Source organism: Megascapheus bottae, chromosome 21 (assembly GCF_031878675.1).
Source record: "Megascapheus bottae isolate mThoBot1 chromosome 21, mThoBot2.hap1, whole genome shotgun sequence".
Lineage (NCBI taxonomy): Eukaryota > Metazoa > Chordata > Mammalia > Rodentia > Geomyidae > Megascapheus > Megascapheus bottae.
The window spans coordinates 14987833-15006986 of record NC_143529.1 but is presented as its reverse complement, the minus strand read 5'-3'; the positions used below and the strand labels follow the sequence as shown (position 1 = coordinate 15006986).

Genomic DNA, 19154 nt, shown 5'->3' with positions numbered 1-19154 from the left:
ATTATTTATTCACCTTTCAGCAGGGCATATGGTTTAAGACAAACGCAGTAGCTATTTTCTATCTCCAGTCATTTGAAACCTCATTCCAACATTGTTATTATGCTCTTCCAAACTCAGAAAATTTATATTTTGAGGAAAAGTCACTGCCAGCCAAGACCATTTGAATCTGGTCAACTAGTGTGGTAAGACTTCCTCTAAACCCAAGCTTAAAGATCTAAAGCAATACCTGCTCATTATCCATCTTTGCTGGTTGCTGGTCAACATGACTGCTTTCTATTGCCCATATATTAAATGCCTCCAGTCCATTTTGAGACTTCATTCACAACTCCCACCACTTCCCAAATAATATGAGCATGCAGAACTGGAGTCATAGTAGAATGCTTACCTTGCTCAAGAATGCCTGAGGCCCTGAATGCAGGGGAAAAAAAAAAAAAAAAAAGCTTTTTGCCTGGGAATGTAGCTTAGTAGAGTGCTTACCTAGCATGCATAAAGCTCAGGGCTCGATTCCTCAGTACCACATAAACAGAAAAGGCCAGAAGTAGTGCTGTGGCTCAAGTGGTAACAGTGCCTAGACCCTAAGTTCAAGCCCCAAGGCTGGCAAAAAAAAAAAAAGCTTTAGGTATACGTGTGCAACTGTGTACAATCTATCTGTCTGTCTGTCTATCTCTAATTGATTGACTTGAAGAGAAAATTTCCTATTTTCTTTATGTGTATGTCATTTGTGCCTTTTCTCTTGATTGCATTAAAAATAAGTAGAGAACTATAATACAATAAGTATAATATAACATGATGGGTTATACAGAATAATAAGATTTTTGTTGTTTTATTTGTTTGGACAGTGTTGCTCACTGTGTCGCTGGCATTGAACTTTTGTGTTGAAGTGGTCCTTGTACTTCAGCCTCCTGAGTAGTTGGGGCTACAGGTACAATCTACATGTCATTCATGGGGCCAGATTCATGATATGTTTTCTTTTTTTTTCTTTGTCAGTTATGGGGCTTGAACTCTGGGCCTGGGCACTGTTCCTGAGCTCTTCAGCTCAAGGCTATCACTCTACCATTTGAGCCATAGCGCCACTTTTGGTCTTCTAGAGGTTAATTGGAGATAAAGAATCTCAGATTTTTATGCCCAGGCTGGCTTTGAACCATGCTCCTCAGGTCTCAGCCTCCTGAGTAGCTAAGATGACAGGCTTGAGCCACCAGCACCCGGCTCTATGACATTTGTTCACTTGATTGGTTGGTTGGTAGTGGGGTTTGATCTTAGGACTGTTTGCCTGGGCAAGCCCTAAATGCTTGGTCCATGCCTCAGGCCTCTTCATTGTTGTTCTTGTCATTTTCATCTCTCACCTTTTGCTTGGACCAGGCCAGACTGTGATAACTCCTATTTATACCTTCTGCATCTGTCCATGTACACACCTGTGCTCAACATTTTTATTAGTAAAAACAAGGGGGGGCTGCAGATTTCCTCCCTCTCTTCATTCTTTCCTTCCTTTTCTCTCTCTTTCCTTGGATAGTCCTGAACTACAATCCTCCAGATATCACCTTTTTTTTTTTTTTTTTTTGCCAGTCCTCGGCTTGAGCTCAGGGTCTGAGCACTGTCCTTGGGCTTTATCAAGGCTAGAGCTCTACCACTTGAGCTACAGCACCACTTCTGGTTTTTCCTATGTGTGTGGTACCGAGAAATTGAACCTGGGTCTTCATGCATGCTAGGCAAGCACTCTACCACTAGGCCAAACTCCTGGCTCCCAGATGTCACCCTTCTGAATAATTAGGAATATAGGCAAGAGCTACTGAATCCATTATTTTTATTTTTTTTGTTGATTTTAGGGTTTTGTTGTTTATTTTGGTGGTGCTGTGGGTAAAACTTAGTACTTCACACATGCTAGGCAAGTGCTTTACTACTGACCTCTATCTTGGCAGTCCATGATTTTTGTTCATTTTGAGTTTTAAAAAATTATTATCATAAAAGTGATGCACAGGGCCAGGAGTTTAGTCTAGTGGTAGAGTGCTTGCCTAGCATGCATGAAGGACCGGGTTCTGTTCCTTTGTACCACACACATAGAAAAAGCTGTAAGTGGTGCTGTGGCTCAAGTAGTAGAGCTCCATCCTTAAGAAAGTCCAAGGACAGTACTCAGGCCCTGAGTTCAAGCCCCAGGATTGGTGTTTTTTTCTTTTTTTAAAAGTGATGTACAGAGAGGTGGCAGTTCCATAAGAGGTTTTGATTTTTACTTTTTTCCCCTGTCCTGGTGCTTGAACTCAGGGCCTGGGCACTGCCCTTGGGCTTTCGCTCTACCACTTGAGTCACAGCACCACTTCTGGCTTTTACTATATATGTGGTACTGAGGAATCAAACCTAGGACTTCATGCATGCTAGGCAAGCACTGTACCACTAGGCTACACTCCGCGCCCCAAGGGTTTTTTTTGTTTTGTTTTCTGAACAATATGACACTATGTAGCCCAAGCTGGCCTTTATGATCCTCCTGCCTCACCCTCTGTATCCTGAAATTATAGGTGTATAACGCTATGTCCAGTTTCTAAGTGTATTTGTTTTTGTTGCATTATTATGTGCCAGTAGTATGGCTCAGAGTCTCATACTCGTGTGTGTGTGTGTGTGTGTGTGTGTGTGTGTGTGGTGTGTGCTTGTGTCCATTCTAAACTTAGGGAAAGGGCACTGTCCCTGAGCTTTTTTTTTTTTTTGCTCAAGATTAGTCTCTACCACTTGAGCCACAGCTTTACTTCTGGATTTTTGCTGGTCAATTGGAGATAAATGTCTCATGGAGTGTTCTGCCTAGGTTGGTTTTGAACCATAATCCTCAAATCTCAGCTTTCTGAGCAGTCAGGATTATAGCCACCAGGAGTTAGGGGTACCCTGTTCAGTCTTAATTTTTTTTTTTTTTTTGCCAGTCGTGGGGTTTGAACTCAGGGCCTAAGCACTGTCCTTGGGTTTTCTCAAGGCTAGAGCTCTACCACTTGAGCCACAGTACCACTTCTGGCTTTTTTTCCCCTATGTATGTGGTACCAAAGACAAGTACTTTCTAGGGAAGCACTTTACCACTAGGCCAAACTCCTGGCCCCTTAAATTTTTTTGGCTATTGTAGGACTTGAACTTTGGGCCTGAACTCTCCCTGAGCTCTTCAGCTCAAGGCTGCTGCCCTACCCCTCAAGCCGCAGCATCACTTTGGGTTTTCTAGTGGTTAACTGGAGATAAGAGTCTCATGGACTTTAAAGTCTCGTGAACCATAAAGCCCAAACTGTCTTTGAACCTTAATCCTCAGATCTCAGCCTTCTGGGTTGTAGGATTACAGGTGTGAGCCACTGCGCTGGGCTAGTCTTAATTTTTTAAAAACAACTTTATTTCTTAACTGTATATAAGATGCAGTGCTTCTGCAGATTGCAAATTCACTTGCTTACAGCATCTTGGAAGATATAAGCGATTCAGACCTGGAACTGAGCAAATAAGAGATTACATGTATAGCTTGTCTAAAATGGAATTCAAATGCTGCCAGAGGAAATTTACACCGAGATAATATAAAGCACCAGGAAACACTAAAAATCTTTTTGTGAACTTTCCCAATGTTTAAATATTAGCAGCTACATCAAACATTTGGAATACCATTTCAGTCAAGTTAAACACACAAACCAACCGTTTGCACTATCTATGAAGCATGGTTGCTAGGTAGTTGGATGGACCAGACCATAGTGAGCCAGGAGGACTCCAAAGTGAGAGAAACCATTGGAAAAGAGCAGATTCTGCTCTTATGAAATACAAACAAGGAGCACAAACTGAGCTCTTAGCTGTGCCTCATTTAAAAGGAGCTAATTAATTCTTGTGGCTTGGCTGTCCATTATAGGGTATTTAGGAGAAGTCCTGACCTCTAAACACTAGATGGCAGTAACATGCACCCTCCATGACTGGTCATGATAACCAGTCTCCAGACATTGCCAAATGGGCCAGAGTTGAGAACCACTGGTGTAGCTTTTGTTAGAAATAAGGGATGAGAAATCAGGGGCTGGTGGCTCACGCCTGTAATTCCTGCTATAGGAGGCTGAGATCCGAGGATTGTGGCTCATAGTCTAGAGGCCTAGGAGGAAATTGCATGTGACTTTTATCTCCAATCTTCCAATCTTTTTTTTTTTTTTCCCAGTTGTGGGGCTTGGACTCTGGGCCTGGGCGTTGTCCCTGAGCTCTTCAGCTCAAGGTTACCACCCTACCCCTTGAGCCACAGCACCACTTCTGGTTTTCTAGTGGTTAATTGGGGTAAGAGTCTCTCAGACTTTAGTGCTAGGGCTGGCTTTGAACCTTGATCCTCAGATCTCAGCCTCCTGAGTAGCTAGGATTACAGAGCTACCACGCCCAGCTCTCTCAATCTTATCTTCCAGCAAAAAAACTAGAAGTGAAGCTGTGGTTCAAGTGGTAGAGCTTGCACCACCCTTGGAGGAAGGGAGTTCAAGCCCCAGTACTGTCACTAACTGAATGAATATCCTTTTCATCCTGTCCTGTTATTTTAGTATTTTTTTCTAAAACACACCACCTTTTAGCATCTTTTAATTTACTTCTCTTATTGTGTTTGTTTTTTTTCTATCTCTGCCTGCTGCATTCTAAAATTTAAAAGAGGGCCGGGAGTGTGGTGCTTGCCTAACACCCATGAATCTTTGGGTTCCATTCCTCAGTACCATATACACAGAAAAAGCCAGAAGTGATGCTGGGGCTCAAGTGGTAGAGCATTAATCTTAGAAAAGCTTGAGGACAGGGCCCAGGCCCTGACTTCAAGTCCCAGGACTGGCAAAAAAAATAAAAATAAAGCTAGATGTGTGGCTCAATAGGTAGGGTGGTAGCTTGAACTGAAGAGCTGAGGGACAGCACTCAGGCCCAGAGTTCAAGCCCCACGCTGGACAAAAAATAAATAAAAATAAAATAAAATCTTAGAGAGAAGTATTTGTCTTTTATTTAATGAAGAGTCCCAGTCAGCTAGAATAGTGCCTGATATATTTAGGCACTTTTTAAATATTTTGCTGAATGAATGAGTGCTCCAGATTCAGGTATGATACCAAGCATTGTGGCACATAATGTAATCCCAGCACTCAAGGGCAGAGACAAGAAGGACCTCCATTTCAAAGCTAGACTCGACTACATAGTGAGACCCTCTCTAAGAAACAAAAACCAAAAAACAATTCAGACGTTGTGGTTATTAATACAGGAGGAAACTTGGACTCACATACAACTCATAAAAGAATATCATGCAATATGAGGCAGAAATTGGGAAAATAAGCTAGGTGCCTGTGGCTCATACCTGAAAATCCTAGCTAGTTAGGAAGCTGAGGTCTGAGGATACAGGTTCAATGCCAGACCAAGCAGGAAATTCTGTGAGACTCTTATCTTTAACCAGCAAAAAGCTAGAAGCGGGGCTGTGGCTCACGGATAGAGTGCTAGCCTTGAGTGAAAAATCTAAGGGCCAGAGCCTGATCTCTGAGTTCAAGTCCTAATACTAGCACCAAGAAAAAAATAAATGGAGAGAGAGAGAGACAGAGACAGAAAGGAGAAAAGGACTGGAAAAATGCATATACAAATCAGGAAATGTCAGTTCTCCACTGGACCTGCAGAAGATAGGCAAGAAGCTTGATACTGATTTTCCTCACAACTGCAGATTATGAAACAGCCTTGATTTCATATTTCTAACCTTCTGACTGAAACAATAAGACTGTTATCTTCTACTGCGAGGTCGCATATTTTATGGTGCCTTGTTACCTAGGAAACGGATAGTCTCTTGATACTTGGGTAAGTCTAAGTGAGGTTTGGAAACTTAATTAGATCTGCAAGAACCTGGACAGTGTAAAGCAATATATAAACAAGGTATAATGATTCAATAAGAATATGCCCTTCAGGGTTAACTGTGACTGCTCAAACATTTGTAGCTATTTGGTGAACCCTGCCTTTCTTTTCTCTTCATCATGTCCTTACCTTCACCATCAACACTTTACAAACACATTGGCTCTGAGTTATAGAATTCCCAGCTTGAATTCACCTTGCAGGATTCAGCTGGGTAGCATTCAGTAACTCCTAAAGTTTTTCTCCGAGCATGAACTGGTCTCTGGATCTGGTCATCTGTTTTCTAGAAGATTAGGAACCTCCTTAGTTTATGATTGAAGGAATTCTGTTCAGAAAAATAACTTGTACATCCTCAAGGTATTTCCTGGGCTCACCTCAAAGAGGCAGAAGCTGTGCACCAGTGCCTCACACCTGTAATACTGGCTACCGTCTAAGGATCACACTTCAAATGCAACCTGGAAAAGATAGTATGGGAGACTTTTGTCTACAATTAACCAGGAAGAATCTGGAAGTGGGGCTGTACCAGCCTTGAGCAAAAAACTAAGGGAAAACTCCCTGGCCTTGAGTTTAAGTCCCAAGTACCAGTGTGTGCATGCACATACACAAATTAGGAAGAGGAGTTTGCTGGTTTGGTGTCTGTCCTTCAGTAGGTCTTGCCATTCTCATTCTCTTCAAGCTGAACTTGAATTGACACTGAAAGAGGAAGGCTGTGGACTTGCATGAGGAGAGTGGTTGAGCTCTTAGGGCTTCTCTGTGGCTCTTCCTTGCATGGGGGATGAGGTTCCTTTTGTTCATGGGTGAGAGTTTTATCACCTGGGTCATTTGGTTATACAATTACTAATTGCCTGAAAGAACATAAGCATCAAGAAGGTAAAAGTATTCTAGTACACAGGTAGAAAACCAAGACAGAGGAGTTTAAATTTAAGCTGTGAAGGATTTGATATTGGGGAGGGACAGAGACTAGATAGAATGAGAGAGTAGGGCAAGATCCAGGGAGAAGCAAGCCAGGAGCCAGAAGCATATGTGCCTATAATTTCAGCACTTGGGAAGCTCAAACAGGAGAATCATGACTTAAGGAAAGCCAAGGATATGATAAGACCCTACCCAAATAATAACAATAATAAATAAGCTATTCTTGCTCACTTGCAAAGAGCATTTGGTGTCAAGCAGAGTACATGAAGAGTAAAATTGTAGGTCAAGGTTATAGAGCTCTGGAAGCAGCATGGACTTGGGGTAAACTCTCAAACACTCTCATGAAGCTTTTAAATTATCTATGATTGTGAATATGATACCTTTCAGAGCCAATCAGTTGTTAAGCAAATGTTAAGTATCTGTGATATATTCCAACTTGTAGGAGGCCCTGTGGGGCACAAAGATAATAGCCATTCTTTGTAAGAAGTTCACAACCTGTGAGGGGGGGAATTTAAAATACATCAGTGTCAGTATAGAGTGTTAAGTGTGATGAGAGAACATGAGGCTAGTGTTTGGAAAGATGGGGAGAGGGGGCAGGGATACAGTAGTGGCTACCAGCTCTGGGGCCACCAGGTGTGATTCCATAGCCCGGCTGCACCGCAGGTTGCGTGATCCTGTCTGGATAAAAAACACCAAGCTTTTCTGAGCTCTGCATCCTTTCTTGAAATTGAAAATAAACACAGTGCTTAAGGCATAGCATCTCTATGAGGATCAAATTAGAGTATGCATGCCTAGTGGCTACTACATTCACAATAACACAATTATTTATAACAATTATAGCTATAATCATAATTATCTGCAGAAAGGTAATGTCATGAAGTGTTTCCAAGGAAAGGCAACATTTGTGTTGAATGTTGAAGAACAAAACTATGTTGCCTGGGTCTAGGAAGAAGCTTTGTATTGCTTGAATTGTTTTTTTTTTAATTATGCACTGACAGATTCCTCAAAAGACTTTTAGTTAAGATAATGAATTTAGTGATAGTTGAGTTTGAGAAGGCTGTGAGCAACACAACACAACATGTGCTGACCTCTTCACTAAACCAATTTTTATTATGTATTTGCCAATTAAAAATGATTATACCTCCATGAAATGAATATAATTATTCATCTTTTAACTTCATTTTGAATATTGCACAAATAACCTGTATGTATATGTTTTGTGGGGGGAGAGTAAGGGTCATGCTACAGTTTGCACTCAGGGCCTTGAGTTGACAGGCTGGTGCTCTACTTCTTAAGCCACACCTCTATCTCAGCTTTTTGCTGGTTATTTTGGAGATGGAGTCCCACAGAGCTTTCTGCCTATGCTGTACTCAAACTGCAATCTTCTGTATCTCAGCCTCCAGAGCAGTTAATGAGGTACTAGTGCCAGAGGATTTTTTTTTTTTACTAGTCCTGGGTCTTGAACTCTGAGCCTGAGTGCTGTGGGCTTTTTCCTCAAGGCTAGCACTCTACCACTTCAGCCACTTCCAGCTTTTCTATGTATGTGGTACCGAGTAATTGAACCCAGGTCTTCATGCATGCTAGGCAAGCACTCTACCACTAGGCCAAACTCCCAGTCCCAGAGGATTCTTTTCTTTCTAATTTGGTTTGAATTCAGAGCTTCATGCTTATTAAGCTGGCTACTCCACCAGCCCTCAATTTAAAAAAAAAGTTGATTAAGTTGATTCTACCAGGTATGCCTGTAATCCTAGCTACTGAGAATCTCAGTTCAAAGCCAGCCTGGGCACTAAAGTCCATGAGATTCATCTCCAATTAACCACTAGAAAATTGGAAGTGGACCTATAGTCCAAGCCCCATGACTGACCAAAAAAAGTTGATTCTTCCAGGTGCCAGTGACTCATATCTCTAATTCTACCTATTCAGGAGGCTGAGATCTGGTTTGGATTGCAAAGCCAGCCTGGGCAGGAAAATTCCATGAGACTCTTATCTCCTATTAACCACCAAGAAGCTAAAAGTAGAGCTTTGGCTTAAGCGGTAGAGCATCAGTCTTGGACAAAATAGCTTACTTTTTTCTGGGCCCTGAATTCACTCTAGTACTGGTACTAAGTAGACAAATACATGAAAATTATTATATATATATATATACATATATAGTGTGTGTGTGCCATAACTTATTAAAAAGGTATATTTTTCATCTTTATTTTATCATTCATTGAGCCTACTCTTTTTTTTTTCAAATTTGCTTCTATAGAGTTCCTATTTCTCTACCTATCAAGTCATGGAAGACCTAGAAGAAACATTGGAAGATTATGAGTACTATCCCTATTACTCAGAATATTCCTCCCCCGAGCCCGATTTGGAGGAGAAAGTCTATCTGGTTGCTGCTCATTGGATCTCCCTGGTGTTATGCGGTGTAGCATTTGTTTTGGGAATTCCCGGGAATGCCATGGTCATTTGGCTTACAGGCTTCAAGTGGAAGAAGACAGTAACCACGCTCTGGTTCCTCAATCTGGCCATTGCAGACTTCATATTTGTTCTCTTCTTGCCCCTGTACATTTCTTATGTGGCCATGAATTTCCATTGGCCCTTTGGCATTTGGTTGTGCAAGGCCAATTCTTTCATTGCCCAGTTGAACATGCTTTCAAGTGTTTTTTTCCTGACAGCCATCAACCTGGACCGCTACATTCATTTAATCCATCCTGCTTTGTCTCAACGGTACCGAACCCTGAAGAATTGCCTGGTTGTTATTATATTCATCTGGCTTTTAGCCTCTCTAATTAGTGGTCCTGCCCTGTATTTCCGGGACACAGTGGAGTTTAATAATAGCACTCTTTGCTATAATAAATTCCACGAGCATGACCCTGATCTCACCTTGATGAGGCACCACCTTCTCACCTGGATGAAATTTATTGTTGGCTACCTCTTCCCTTTGCTAACAATGAGTATTTGTTACCTGTGTCTCATCTGCAAGATGAAGAAGCGAAGCATCTTGATCTCCAGTATGCATTTCTGGACAATCCTTGCTGTGGTCATGGCCTTTTTGATTTGCTGGACTCCTTATCACCTTTTTAGCATTTTGGAGCTCACCATTCACCACATTAGCTATTTCCACCCAGTACTGCAGGCTGGACTCCCCATTTCCACTGGTCTGGCATTCCTCCATAGTTGCTTGAACCCCATCCTTTACGTCCTAATTAGTAAAAAGTTCCAAGCCCGCTTCAGGGCCTCTGTTGCTGAGATACTAAAGCATACACTGTGGGAAGTCAGCTGTTCTGGCACAGTCAGTGAACAGCTCAGGAACGCTGAAACCAAGAATCTATCTCTCCTGGAAACAACCCAGTAACTTACTACTCCCCCCCTCAAAAAAAAAAAAAAATCAATGTAAAGTCTTCCTGTGGGTCTCTTGGCAAATGCTTCCAGATTAAATTTAGTTCTAAGATTTAAAACCGACCAGGTTTTGATTTGGGTCAGTCTATTGCCTTCGTATTTTTTGTGCTTGAAAGATTTTCATTTTATTTTTCTCAGTGTAGCTTAATGTCTTTCCAGCTGCCATCTGCTGGCTCTTGTAAGAATGACAACCTGTACATGTCTAATTTTAGACTGCGTCAACTAAATACTGCATAGCAACAATTGTATTCAAGAGTATATGTATCTGATTAGATAAATCCTTTTTATAATGTAAGATTTATCACAATGGATTAAATACCATTGTTGAAGCAGTTTTGAGTTTTCATTATGTTTTCTTTTTGGAAATTGCCTTTTCAATCATACATAATATACAAATATATGTGCATATAATTTCTCTTCTCCTTTTTGAGATAATCTCATGATATGGCCCAGATTGGGCTTAAAATAGTGATACTACTCCCACATATGCCTCTCACATAACTGGCATTACATTCATTGTTGTTTTGCATGTTTTTGTTTTTTGCCAGTCCTGGGGCTTGAAGTCAGGCCCTGGGCTCTGTCCCTGAGCTTTTCTTTGCTCAAAGTTAGTGCTCTACCACTTGAGCCATACCACCACTGCCAGCCTTTTTCATCAATTTTTAAATCTAAATTGTAATGTAATGTAGGTAACTAGGTAACTATTACAACTCAGGAGACTGAGATCAGAAAGATGGCAGTTTGAGGGCACCCTGGCTCTAATGCTAGGAGCACCTCCATTTTAAGGCACACATCCACACTCCAAAACAAAACAAGGCACAGGAATGCATGCCACATTTCTGCCTGGGAAGCACAGGTATGAGATCTTGGTCCACGGCCTTCTATGGCAAAAACTGGGACCCCATTAGAAAACCTAAAGCAATAAGAGTGGGGGTCATGGCACAAGTGGTAGTCTACAACAAGGCCCTCAGTTCAGACATGTTCTAGCCCCCCACCCCCCAAAAAAGACATAATTTCAAATGTTAAAATGTATTTGCTTAAAAATTTAATTTTCTACAAGTAACCCTACTTATTTTTATGAATCTTGGCTTACAGGGGGAATTTACCACTGGAGCCACACCTCTAATTCTGGCTTGTCACTGGTTAATTGGAGATTGTTTGCCAGGGCTGGCTTAGACCTCTACTTTCTGAGTAGGTAGCATTATAGGTAGGAGCCATCGATAACCACATATGGTGAATTATTTTTTAAAATGTCTACTCAATCTACGCATACACCTTTATGAATTAGCTTGGTATAGTAGTTAGAACTTCTAGTTAACTGCTTAATAAACTGCCCACAAATCTAGTTGCTTAAAACAATAATTTATTAATATACACTAAATGGATAGAAAAACCAAACAGGCTCTGTTGAGAGACGGGCATCAGCAGGAGAGGAGCGGGTGAATTAAGTTGAAGTACTTTATTTGCATATATGAAAACAGAACAATGAAGTCTGATGAAATTGTTTTAAGAGGCAATAAGGGAGAGTGATGGGGGGGAGGTTAATAGAGTATATTGTATGCATGTATGAAAAATGTCACAATGAAGTCCCCCTCGTAGAACTAATATATGCTAATAAAGACCTTAATTAAAAAAGCCATACCGTTCCTCACAATTCTGAATTAGGAACTCAAATGAGGGGGGTTGGGGGGAGGCTTTTTCTCTCTTTGTTTGAAGGCCCAGCTGGGGTATAATGATGCAAACAGCAGAGGCCTGGGGGTGGGGAAAGGCTGAGTGGCTCTAGCTCAAGGCCCTTCAGGGTGGCCTGAGCTTCAAGATAGTAAAGTACAAATTTCTAATCCTTTTATAGCCAGTTTATATTGGCTAAAGCAGGCCTGCACTGGCTTTTAGGGGAAGGTACATAGAATTCTAGCTCTTGAGCTAAGTGTCCAAACATTCGTGTCTATCTTCAGTTCCCTATAATACCACTGTAAATGCTTCTGGAAAATTCCAACTAGGTTCAACTGTGTGTGGGAATTCAAACATTAATGTCCAGATGGCATATAGGCTGGCCAATCTCAGTCATTTCAGAGAGAATGCATATGTGTAAAGACATATCTCTAATTTTTGCTCCCATATTTATAAACACTAGTCCGAGAATTAAGACCATTACCCTGCTTCTGCTGATAACATTTCCTGTATTTCCAAGTGGCTCTGGCTTTCCAGAAAGAAAATGAAGTGCTGCCCTCTGCTGGCTTCCCTAACAACCTGCAAATTTTCTGCTCTCTAGGTTGGGTCTGTTTGATAGCGAAGGTTAACACCAACCCCAAACAAAAATTTAGGGAAAAACAAAACTTTATAGATTTCCAAGCTCTAAATTTACAAAAAGCTACTACCTAAAGGCTGAGGATGAAACTTAACGATAGAGCACTTGTCAGCACAAGGCCCTCGGTTCAATCAAAGCACCATGAAAAACAAATAGCTGTGTATACCCCAAATTCAAGCACCCTGTGTATCTTAAGTGTTTCTCCCAGGATAACAATCCAAGTCACAGTGCAGCATATTGGAACATGTTTAAGTGGTTCTAATTTATTGCCAGTTTTGAAAAGCCACCCCTCTGGGCTGGTTAGGAGCCCTGACACTGCTGCCTAGCTACCAAATGCAAACACATCATTTTCGGGTGAAGCCTGTTAATTTTTCAGTTACCTGATTACAACCTGAAGACAACACTAACTAGGACAGAATTGCATAACTGATCAATATTTAATATGAAAGCCAAACCAAGAAGATATGGCCTCAGGCATCCAACCACAATAAGATGAGAACCAGGTTCATTTCCATAAAACAAAGCCGATATTAGCAAAGCTTTAGTAATAATTGCACCGCACAGCAAAACAAAAACACCACCCTTTATTTAACAGGCAAGAAGGCTCATCTTTCAAACTTTTATTTCAATGCAATTATCTGGGGAAGACTTTAGATTTTGTTAAAAGCAGCCACGTCCATGGACTGCACATAGTCCTCAAAAGCAGTGATCTGTTCCTCCAGCATGTCTGTTCCTACTTTATCATCTTCCACTACACATTGTATTTGAAGCTTCTTAATTCCATATCCCACTGGAACCAGTTTAGCTAAAAATAGGATTAAGAAAAAATCTTAGAAAAGTGTGGAGGGGCAAAGGTTGAGAATGTACACAAATTAAACACTCATTTCAAAATACAAAAGCTAAACTCACAGGACCCCCAGACTAAGCCATCTGCTTGAATGCTTCGGACACACTCCTCCAATTTTGCCATATCTGTTTCATCATCCCAGGGTTTCACATCTAGTAAGATGGAAGACTTGGCAACAAGTGCAGGTTCTAGAAAAGTAAGAACAGCATTATATATTTAAGTAGCATTCCCCCCCACCATAACCCAAAATGACCTGTTTTGGAATGGATCTTCTCCATAAACAAAATTTACAAATACATTTTGTCTGTCACACTGTGTGCCCTCTTTCTGTTTGGCTAAGAAAGAAGTGTTTAACTGTGTAACAGTTTCTTTCCCACAGAGGAATGCCACAACTGTTATCATGAGAGCAGCTGCAGACCAGTAGCTGTGGAAGTTTTAGGAACTGTAATCACACCTGTAATCCTACTCTGGAGGCTGAGATCTAAGGATCAATGTTTAAAGCCAGCTCGAGCACAAAAGACTTACCTCCAACTAACCTCTAGAAAAAAACAAAAAACTGGGAAGTGGGGCTTGGCTCAAGGACAGTACCTAAGCCGAGTTAAGTCTCATTACCTACCAAAAAAAAAAAAAGGGTGGGGGGTGGCGGTGGGGACAGCTCTAGTGGTAGAGCACCTGCCTAGTATACACAAAGCCCTGGGTTTGATTCCTCAGTACCACATACACAGACAAAGCCAGGAGTGGTGCTGTGGCTGAAGTGGTAGAATGTCAGCCTTAAGAAAGTTCAAAGACAATAGCTAGACCCCAGAGTTCAAGCCACAGGACTGCTCAAAATGATAACAAAAAAATTGATAGATTTGACCTAATAAAAAAAAATGCTTGAAAAATACTATGAAATGGGCTGGGTGGCTCACACCTGTAATCCTAGCTGCTCAGGAGGCTGAGATCTGAGAATCGTGGTTCAAAGCCAGCCCAGGCACCAAAGCCCAAGGGAAAGTGGGGCTGAGGCTCAAGGGGTAGGGAAGGAGCCTTGAGCTGAAGAGCTCAGGGACAGTTCCCAGGTTCAGAGTTCAAGCACCATGACATCCCACCAAAAAAAAAAAAAAAAGGCTGGGAGTTTGGCCTACTAGTATAGTAGCATGCACTAAGACTGGGGTTCAATCCTCTGTACCACAGACATAGAAAAAGCCAGAAGTGGTGCTGTGGCTCAAGCGGTAGCACTCTAGACTTGAAAAAAAACCAACACCAAGGACAGTATTCAGGCCCCGAGTTCAAGCCCCAGGACTGGCAAAAAAAAAAAAAAAAAAGAATGAAGAGAACAATTACTAATTGACCTACTTTTGGCTTTCTTTGACTCATACTGTGCAAGACGTTCTTCCCGAAGCTTCTTTGCTTCTTCACTTTCCTGTGCAAAAAGAATATAATAAACCTCAACAAAGCTGTGTTTTTTTCTTTTGCTTACAGCTGTTAGAAGAGCGATCATAAAAATAACCAGTTTAATCAGAAAAAAGCAAATCCATCATGAGGCTCAGCCGAAAGATGGTGATTTGATTTTATTCATCATGTAACCAGTGAGGATTTTTTAAGAAGCAGAAAATAACGTGAAGCCAGGGTTCAAATCCAAGTAATATGGCTTATGCACAAAGATAACTTGCCTCTTAATTTACTTCCTTAGATAAAATCCCTCCTCATAAAATACACACCTCCTCATCATCAGACCCAAAGAGATCAATGTCATCTTCATCTTTACTCTCCACAGCTCCGCTTCCAGTGGTGTCTTCCACACTGGCAGGGCCATACTTGCCCAAAGGTTTCTTCACTCCAGGCAGGCTTAAAAAAAAAATCATTTTGAATTACCTGTCCAACTCTTTTTCTTTAAAAAAAAAAAAAAATCATTCATGGGGCTTGAACTCTGGGCCTGGAGTTCCCTGAGTTTTTCAGCTTAAGACTACCACCCTACCCCTTGAGCCTCAATGGCACTTCTGGCTTTCTGATGGTTAATTGGAGGTAAGCATCTCATGGACTTTAGTGCCCCAGGCAGGCTTTAAGCTTAGTTCCTCCAGAGTAGGTAGGATTATAGGCATGAACCACTCACTGCACCCTGCTGTCTTAACTCTTTACCCAACAAACATTAGTAGCATGTAAGACATTATAATCAAAACTCACTACGATGAACTCTATCAATACTTGTTTAAGACCTCATTAAATATGCTCACTCAGTTCCAGTCTTAGTGAGCATTCTCCCAAATTTCCACCCTTCTTGGCTAGACTGAAACGAATGAGCCACCGTCTTTTCACACTGTGCCTCCTCCCATAAGGGTGGAAGCACATTGGCAAGGTAATGTGGGTAAAGCTGAACTGCTGCCGCCCATGTCCTCCTACCTGTTCTGTTCAGTCTCTTGGCCTAAGATCACAAAGAAATTTACAATGTCCTAATAAGTAATGGGGGTACACTCTTGTAAGCCTGAAAGGTTCTCCCTATTTCTTCAAGTGAACACGAGGACTCTTTTACCTGCCCTTTTCCTTTTCATAGGATTTGATGTGATTATACCAACGTAGGGCATGACATAAATCGGCAGGCGGCGGGCCGGAGACTGCCTCAAAAACTGCCACATCTGCTTGCGAGGGTACATACCTGGGGATAAGACACAAGAACAATTAAACATATATCCTTGGAAGAAATGACAGGACATCAACCTCGACGCACCCTACACTCGACGACATGGTAATTAATGGGACCACACCTTTTTACTAGCAGGCTGCCTAAGCCTTCTTAGATGTATTTAATGAGGAGCTGCTTAAGATCAGAGACCATCTATGGAGGTCGAGGGGCTTTCTCGGAGGAATGCCTGTTCCTCGGGACATCTCTAAGGTCGCAGCCCCTCTTCTTTAATGCTCGACTAACTAGACAAGAGACTTGGCGAAACCCGATGGAACCCCAAAAAATAGGAAAAGGGGGAGCAGTTGAACTCTTCTTCGCTTGCCCCTCGCTGCAGGCCATGCTGGACTAGCACGTAGGCCCCGGAGAATCCCAGCGTGCCGGGCCCGGCCTTCCTTCCCGGGCGCCGGTCGAGCCTGCGCCACGTGGCCCCGTCCCCCCCGGCCCGCGCGGGCAGCCGCCCCGTCCGCTCACCCCTCGATGTAACTCTTGTCCGCCAGGTAATCATTGAGCACCTGGAGGCCCGCGGGGCTCTTGAGATCTCCGAAGCCCATGGCCGCGGGTGTGTCCGGGAGCTGGGTAGCAGCGAAGAGAAAGAGCGAGACAAGCCCGCGCCTCGCGTTAAGGCAGGGGAAAAAAAAAAAAAAAAAAAAGGGTCCAAGCCGGCCGGAAAATTCCTTATATAGAGATGGAGGCGTTTCCCGCCGCGCCGGCGGGAGGTTAAAGGTCAAGGAGCCGCACCACTTCCTTCAAGCCAAATCGGGCGTCCGGAACTCAGGGATCCACAACCCGTCCGCAGGACTCCCCGTACGTTCCGAAGAAAATTATAAAACAGCGGCATGTCTTAAAAAAAAAAAGGTATCTCCGGGATTCTGAAAAGTTTAAAGAGGCCCGCCCCCTCCGAGTGCCGGAGATGACCGAAGACGCTCGGCCTCCGGGGTCTCAGCCACTTCCGGCGGAACTGCAGGTCCTAGACTTCCTCCTCGCCGTCTCCCCGCCCACTCGCCGTCCGCCGGATGGGAGGGGCCGAATGGTCGAACCCCGAGTTTCTAGTCCCTTCTGGCTTTCCGTCTCGCCGGACTCCGGCTGATGGGAGAAGCCGAGGCAGCCATCTTGAAATAGCGGCCGGGTTTCTGAGAGGGGTCAGCGTGAACTTAAAAGCGTCTGGCGGGCGGCCTCGACTCTTCCGGGGAGAAGGTGAGGTCGTGTTGAAGCGGAAAGGTTGAGGTGTCTCGGCGGAAGGTTTTATTTCTTGGCCGGACGGTTTTCTTTGGGTCCGCGCGACTTCTGTCTCCTCTTGTCCTTGGCTGGGCCCCGCCTCCCGTCACCTCTGCGGGGAGGGTCCTCCGCCTGGGTCCGGGTGCAGGCTCCCTTCCCCTCCGCGCGGGGAAAGCGGAGCGGTCCCCGGCGAGGAGGACGAGGCGTCTGCACCCCCTTCTGTCACCCGTGCCCCGGACGCCGGCGTGGAGCGCCTCCTCCAGATCGCCACCTCTGCTGCTGCCCCTGGAACCGAATGTCCTCTCGTTGGCTGTCGCTCTAGCAATCGCCCCGGCCTCTCGTTTCATGGAGCGGGAAATTGGGGTGGGGGTGGGGGGAAGACATTTGACAAGTATGTATGTATGTATTTATTTATTTTTTGCCAGTCTTGGGGCTTGAACTCAGGGCCTGGACACTGTCCCTCAGCTGCGCTGCGCTCAAGGCCAGCACTCTTATCGTTTGAGCCACAGCCCCGGCGTTTTCTGTTTACGTAGTATTGAGGAATCGAACCTTGGGCCTCATCCATGCTAGGCAAGCAGCGTACCCACTAAGCCACATCACCAGCCCACACATCCATCTTTTTATGTTGGAGCTGTGTAATCCCATTTGGTACGGGAGGTTGAACAAGTAACACATATATCGCCTGTCTGAAGTGAACGCTACTGCTATGTTGTCTTGGAGACAAATATTAAAATTTTACATTTGTCTAAAATGCTGGCTTTTGATTTATTAATTTGGGGATGCTGATTTTTGAACCTCAGGGGACTTGTACGTGCTAGACAAGCTGTCTACCTCTCAGCAGCACCCTCAGCCCATCCGTTGTTGATTTTGAACGTCTTCTCTTTCTGGAAATTGAGCTATTTTATTATACAACATGTTTTTGGTGGTTGTTTTATTGTGAGACAGATGCTCACAATACGCCCCAGATTGACCTAAAACTCAAAATGTGTTGCTCAACCTTCAGAGTACTAGGATTAGAGTCGTATGCCAACTATATCATAGTACTTTTAAGTTTTTCATCATTTGTTATAATTGTAAAACAATCCTGCCCAATCCATTGTATTAGCATTAAGTACTGCTTCTTAGCTGATGATATAGCTAGCAAAAGTTAATGTCTCAGACTGAGCACTCTCAACTACTGTATTTGAGGGAAAACATTAGGCTTTGGGATTGTTCAGTGACAATGTATAAGAAGTATTATAAGACCTCATTTAACTAAACAACCCCCAACAAAACTACAAAAAAAGTTTGTAATAAGGTGGGGTTTTCCTATTGTAATATGACTCTTCTTTATTTTATTTTTAGCAATATGTTAAGGATACCTGTTAGAAGGGCCTTAGTAGGCCTTTCCAGTTCTCCAAAAGGATATGGTGAGTTTGTGTTTTAATGACTATTGGACTTTATCTTTGTAAATTTATAGGTCCATGGAATATTTCTTCACAAATTCTAAACCTATAATAAGTTGTCAGAATATTTTTTGGCGGGGGGGGAGGGGGGGGGACTCTGGCCTGGGCACTGTCCCTGAGCTCTTCAACTCAAGGCTGACACCCTACCCTTGAGCCAGAGCCCCACTTCCAGTTTTCTAGAGGTTAATTGGAGATAAAAGTCTTTTGTGCCCAGCCTGGCTTTTAACCTTGATCCTCAGATCAGCCTCCTGAATAGCTAGGATTACAGGCGTGAGCCACTGCTCCCGGCTATCAGAATAATTTTTAAAATAAAACTTTACATTAGTTACAAAAATTAGTATCAATATGTATGTCAATAACAATGATCATCTTATAATATTTTATTTTTTCTGCCAGTCCTGGGGCTTGAACTTGGAGCCTCAGTGTTGTCCTTGGGCTTTCTCAAGGCTAGAGCTCTACCACTTGAGCCACAGCACCATTTCCAGCTTTTTCTATGCATGGTACCGAGGAATCAAACCTGGATCTTTGTGCGTGCTAGGCAAGCAATCTACCAATAGGCCAAAC

General features: G+C 43.0%; 3 protein-coding genes and 2 non-coding genes across 5 annotated transcripts in view; 2 read left to right on the top strand and 3 right to left on the bottom strand.

Annotated features, from left to right (window-relative positions):
- Positions 1-10370, top strand: part of Cmklr2 (chemerin chemokine-like receptor 2) — a 45188-nt gene extending 34818 nt beyond the window's left edge. Inside the window, exon 3 of the mRNA XM_090354361.1 lies at positions 8987-10370. Coding sequence (XP_090210487.1) covers positions 9014-10078 — 1065 coding nt within the window. The 5' untranslated portion in view covers positions 8987-9013 and the 3' untranslated portion in view covers positions 10079-10370. The remainder of the gene's footprint in view (positions 1-8986) is intronic.
- Positions 10371-12989: 2619 nt separating this feature from the next.
- On the bottom strand, positions 12990-16567 carry Eef1b2 (eukaryotic translation elongation factor 1 beta 2). Its single transcript, XM_090354677.1, has 6 exons — positions 16402-16567; positions 15781-15903; positions 14972-15098; positions 14607-14673; positions 13334-13459; positions 12990-13229 (listed from the first exon to the last, which is right to left on the bottom strand). The coding sequence occupies exons 1-6, from the start codon at positions 16479-16481 to the stop codon at positions 13075-13077; spliced, it is 678 nt and encodes a 225-aa protein (XP_090210803.1). The 5' UTR covers positions 16482-16567; the 3' UTR covers positions 12990-13074.
- Positions 13570-13703, bottom strand: LOC150048678 (small nucleolar RNA SNORA41). Its single transcript, XR_016539188.1, has one exon. It is a non-coding gene; the product is annotated as a small nucleolar RNA SNORA41 (small nucleolar RNA).
- On the bottom strand, positions 14761-14840 carry LOC150048677 (small nucleolar RNA SNORD51). The gene has a single exon (XR_016539187.1). It is a non-coding gene; the product is annotated as a small nucleolar RNA SNORD51 (small nucleolar RNA).
- Positions 16568-17023: 456 nt separating the features above from the next.
- Positions 17024-19154, top strand: part of Ndufs1 (NADH:ubiquinone oxidoreductase core subunit S1) — a 35829-nt gene continuing 33698 nt past the window's right edge. Inside the window, exons 1-2 of the mRNA XM_090354676.1 lie at positions 17024-17124; positions 18490-18554. Coding sequence (XP_090210802.1) covers positions 18494-18554 — 61 coding nt within the window. The 5' untranslated portion in view covers positions 17024-17124; positions 18490-18493. The remainder of the gene's footprint in view (positions 17125-18489; positions 18555-19154) is intronic.

Coding starts and splice junctions, on each gene's coding strand:
- Eef1b2 (XM_090354677.1), bottom strand. CDS start 16,481: ATGGGCTTCGGAGATCTCAAGAGCCCCGCGGGCCTCCAGGTGCTCAAT. Junction 14,674..14,971: donor TTGGGTCTGATGATGAGGAG/GTGTGTATTTTA, acceptor CTTTTTGCACAG/GAAAGTGAAGAAGCAAAGAA. Junction 13,230..13,333: donor TGGCTTAGTCTGGGGGTCCT/GTGAGTTTAGCT, acceptor TCCTATTTTTAG/CTAAACTGGTTCCAGTGGGA.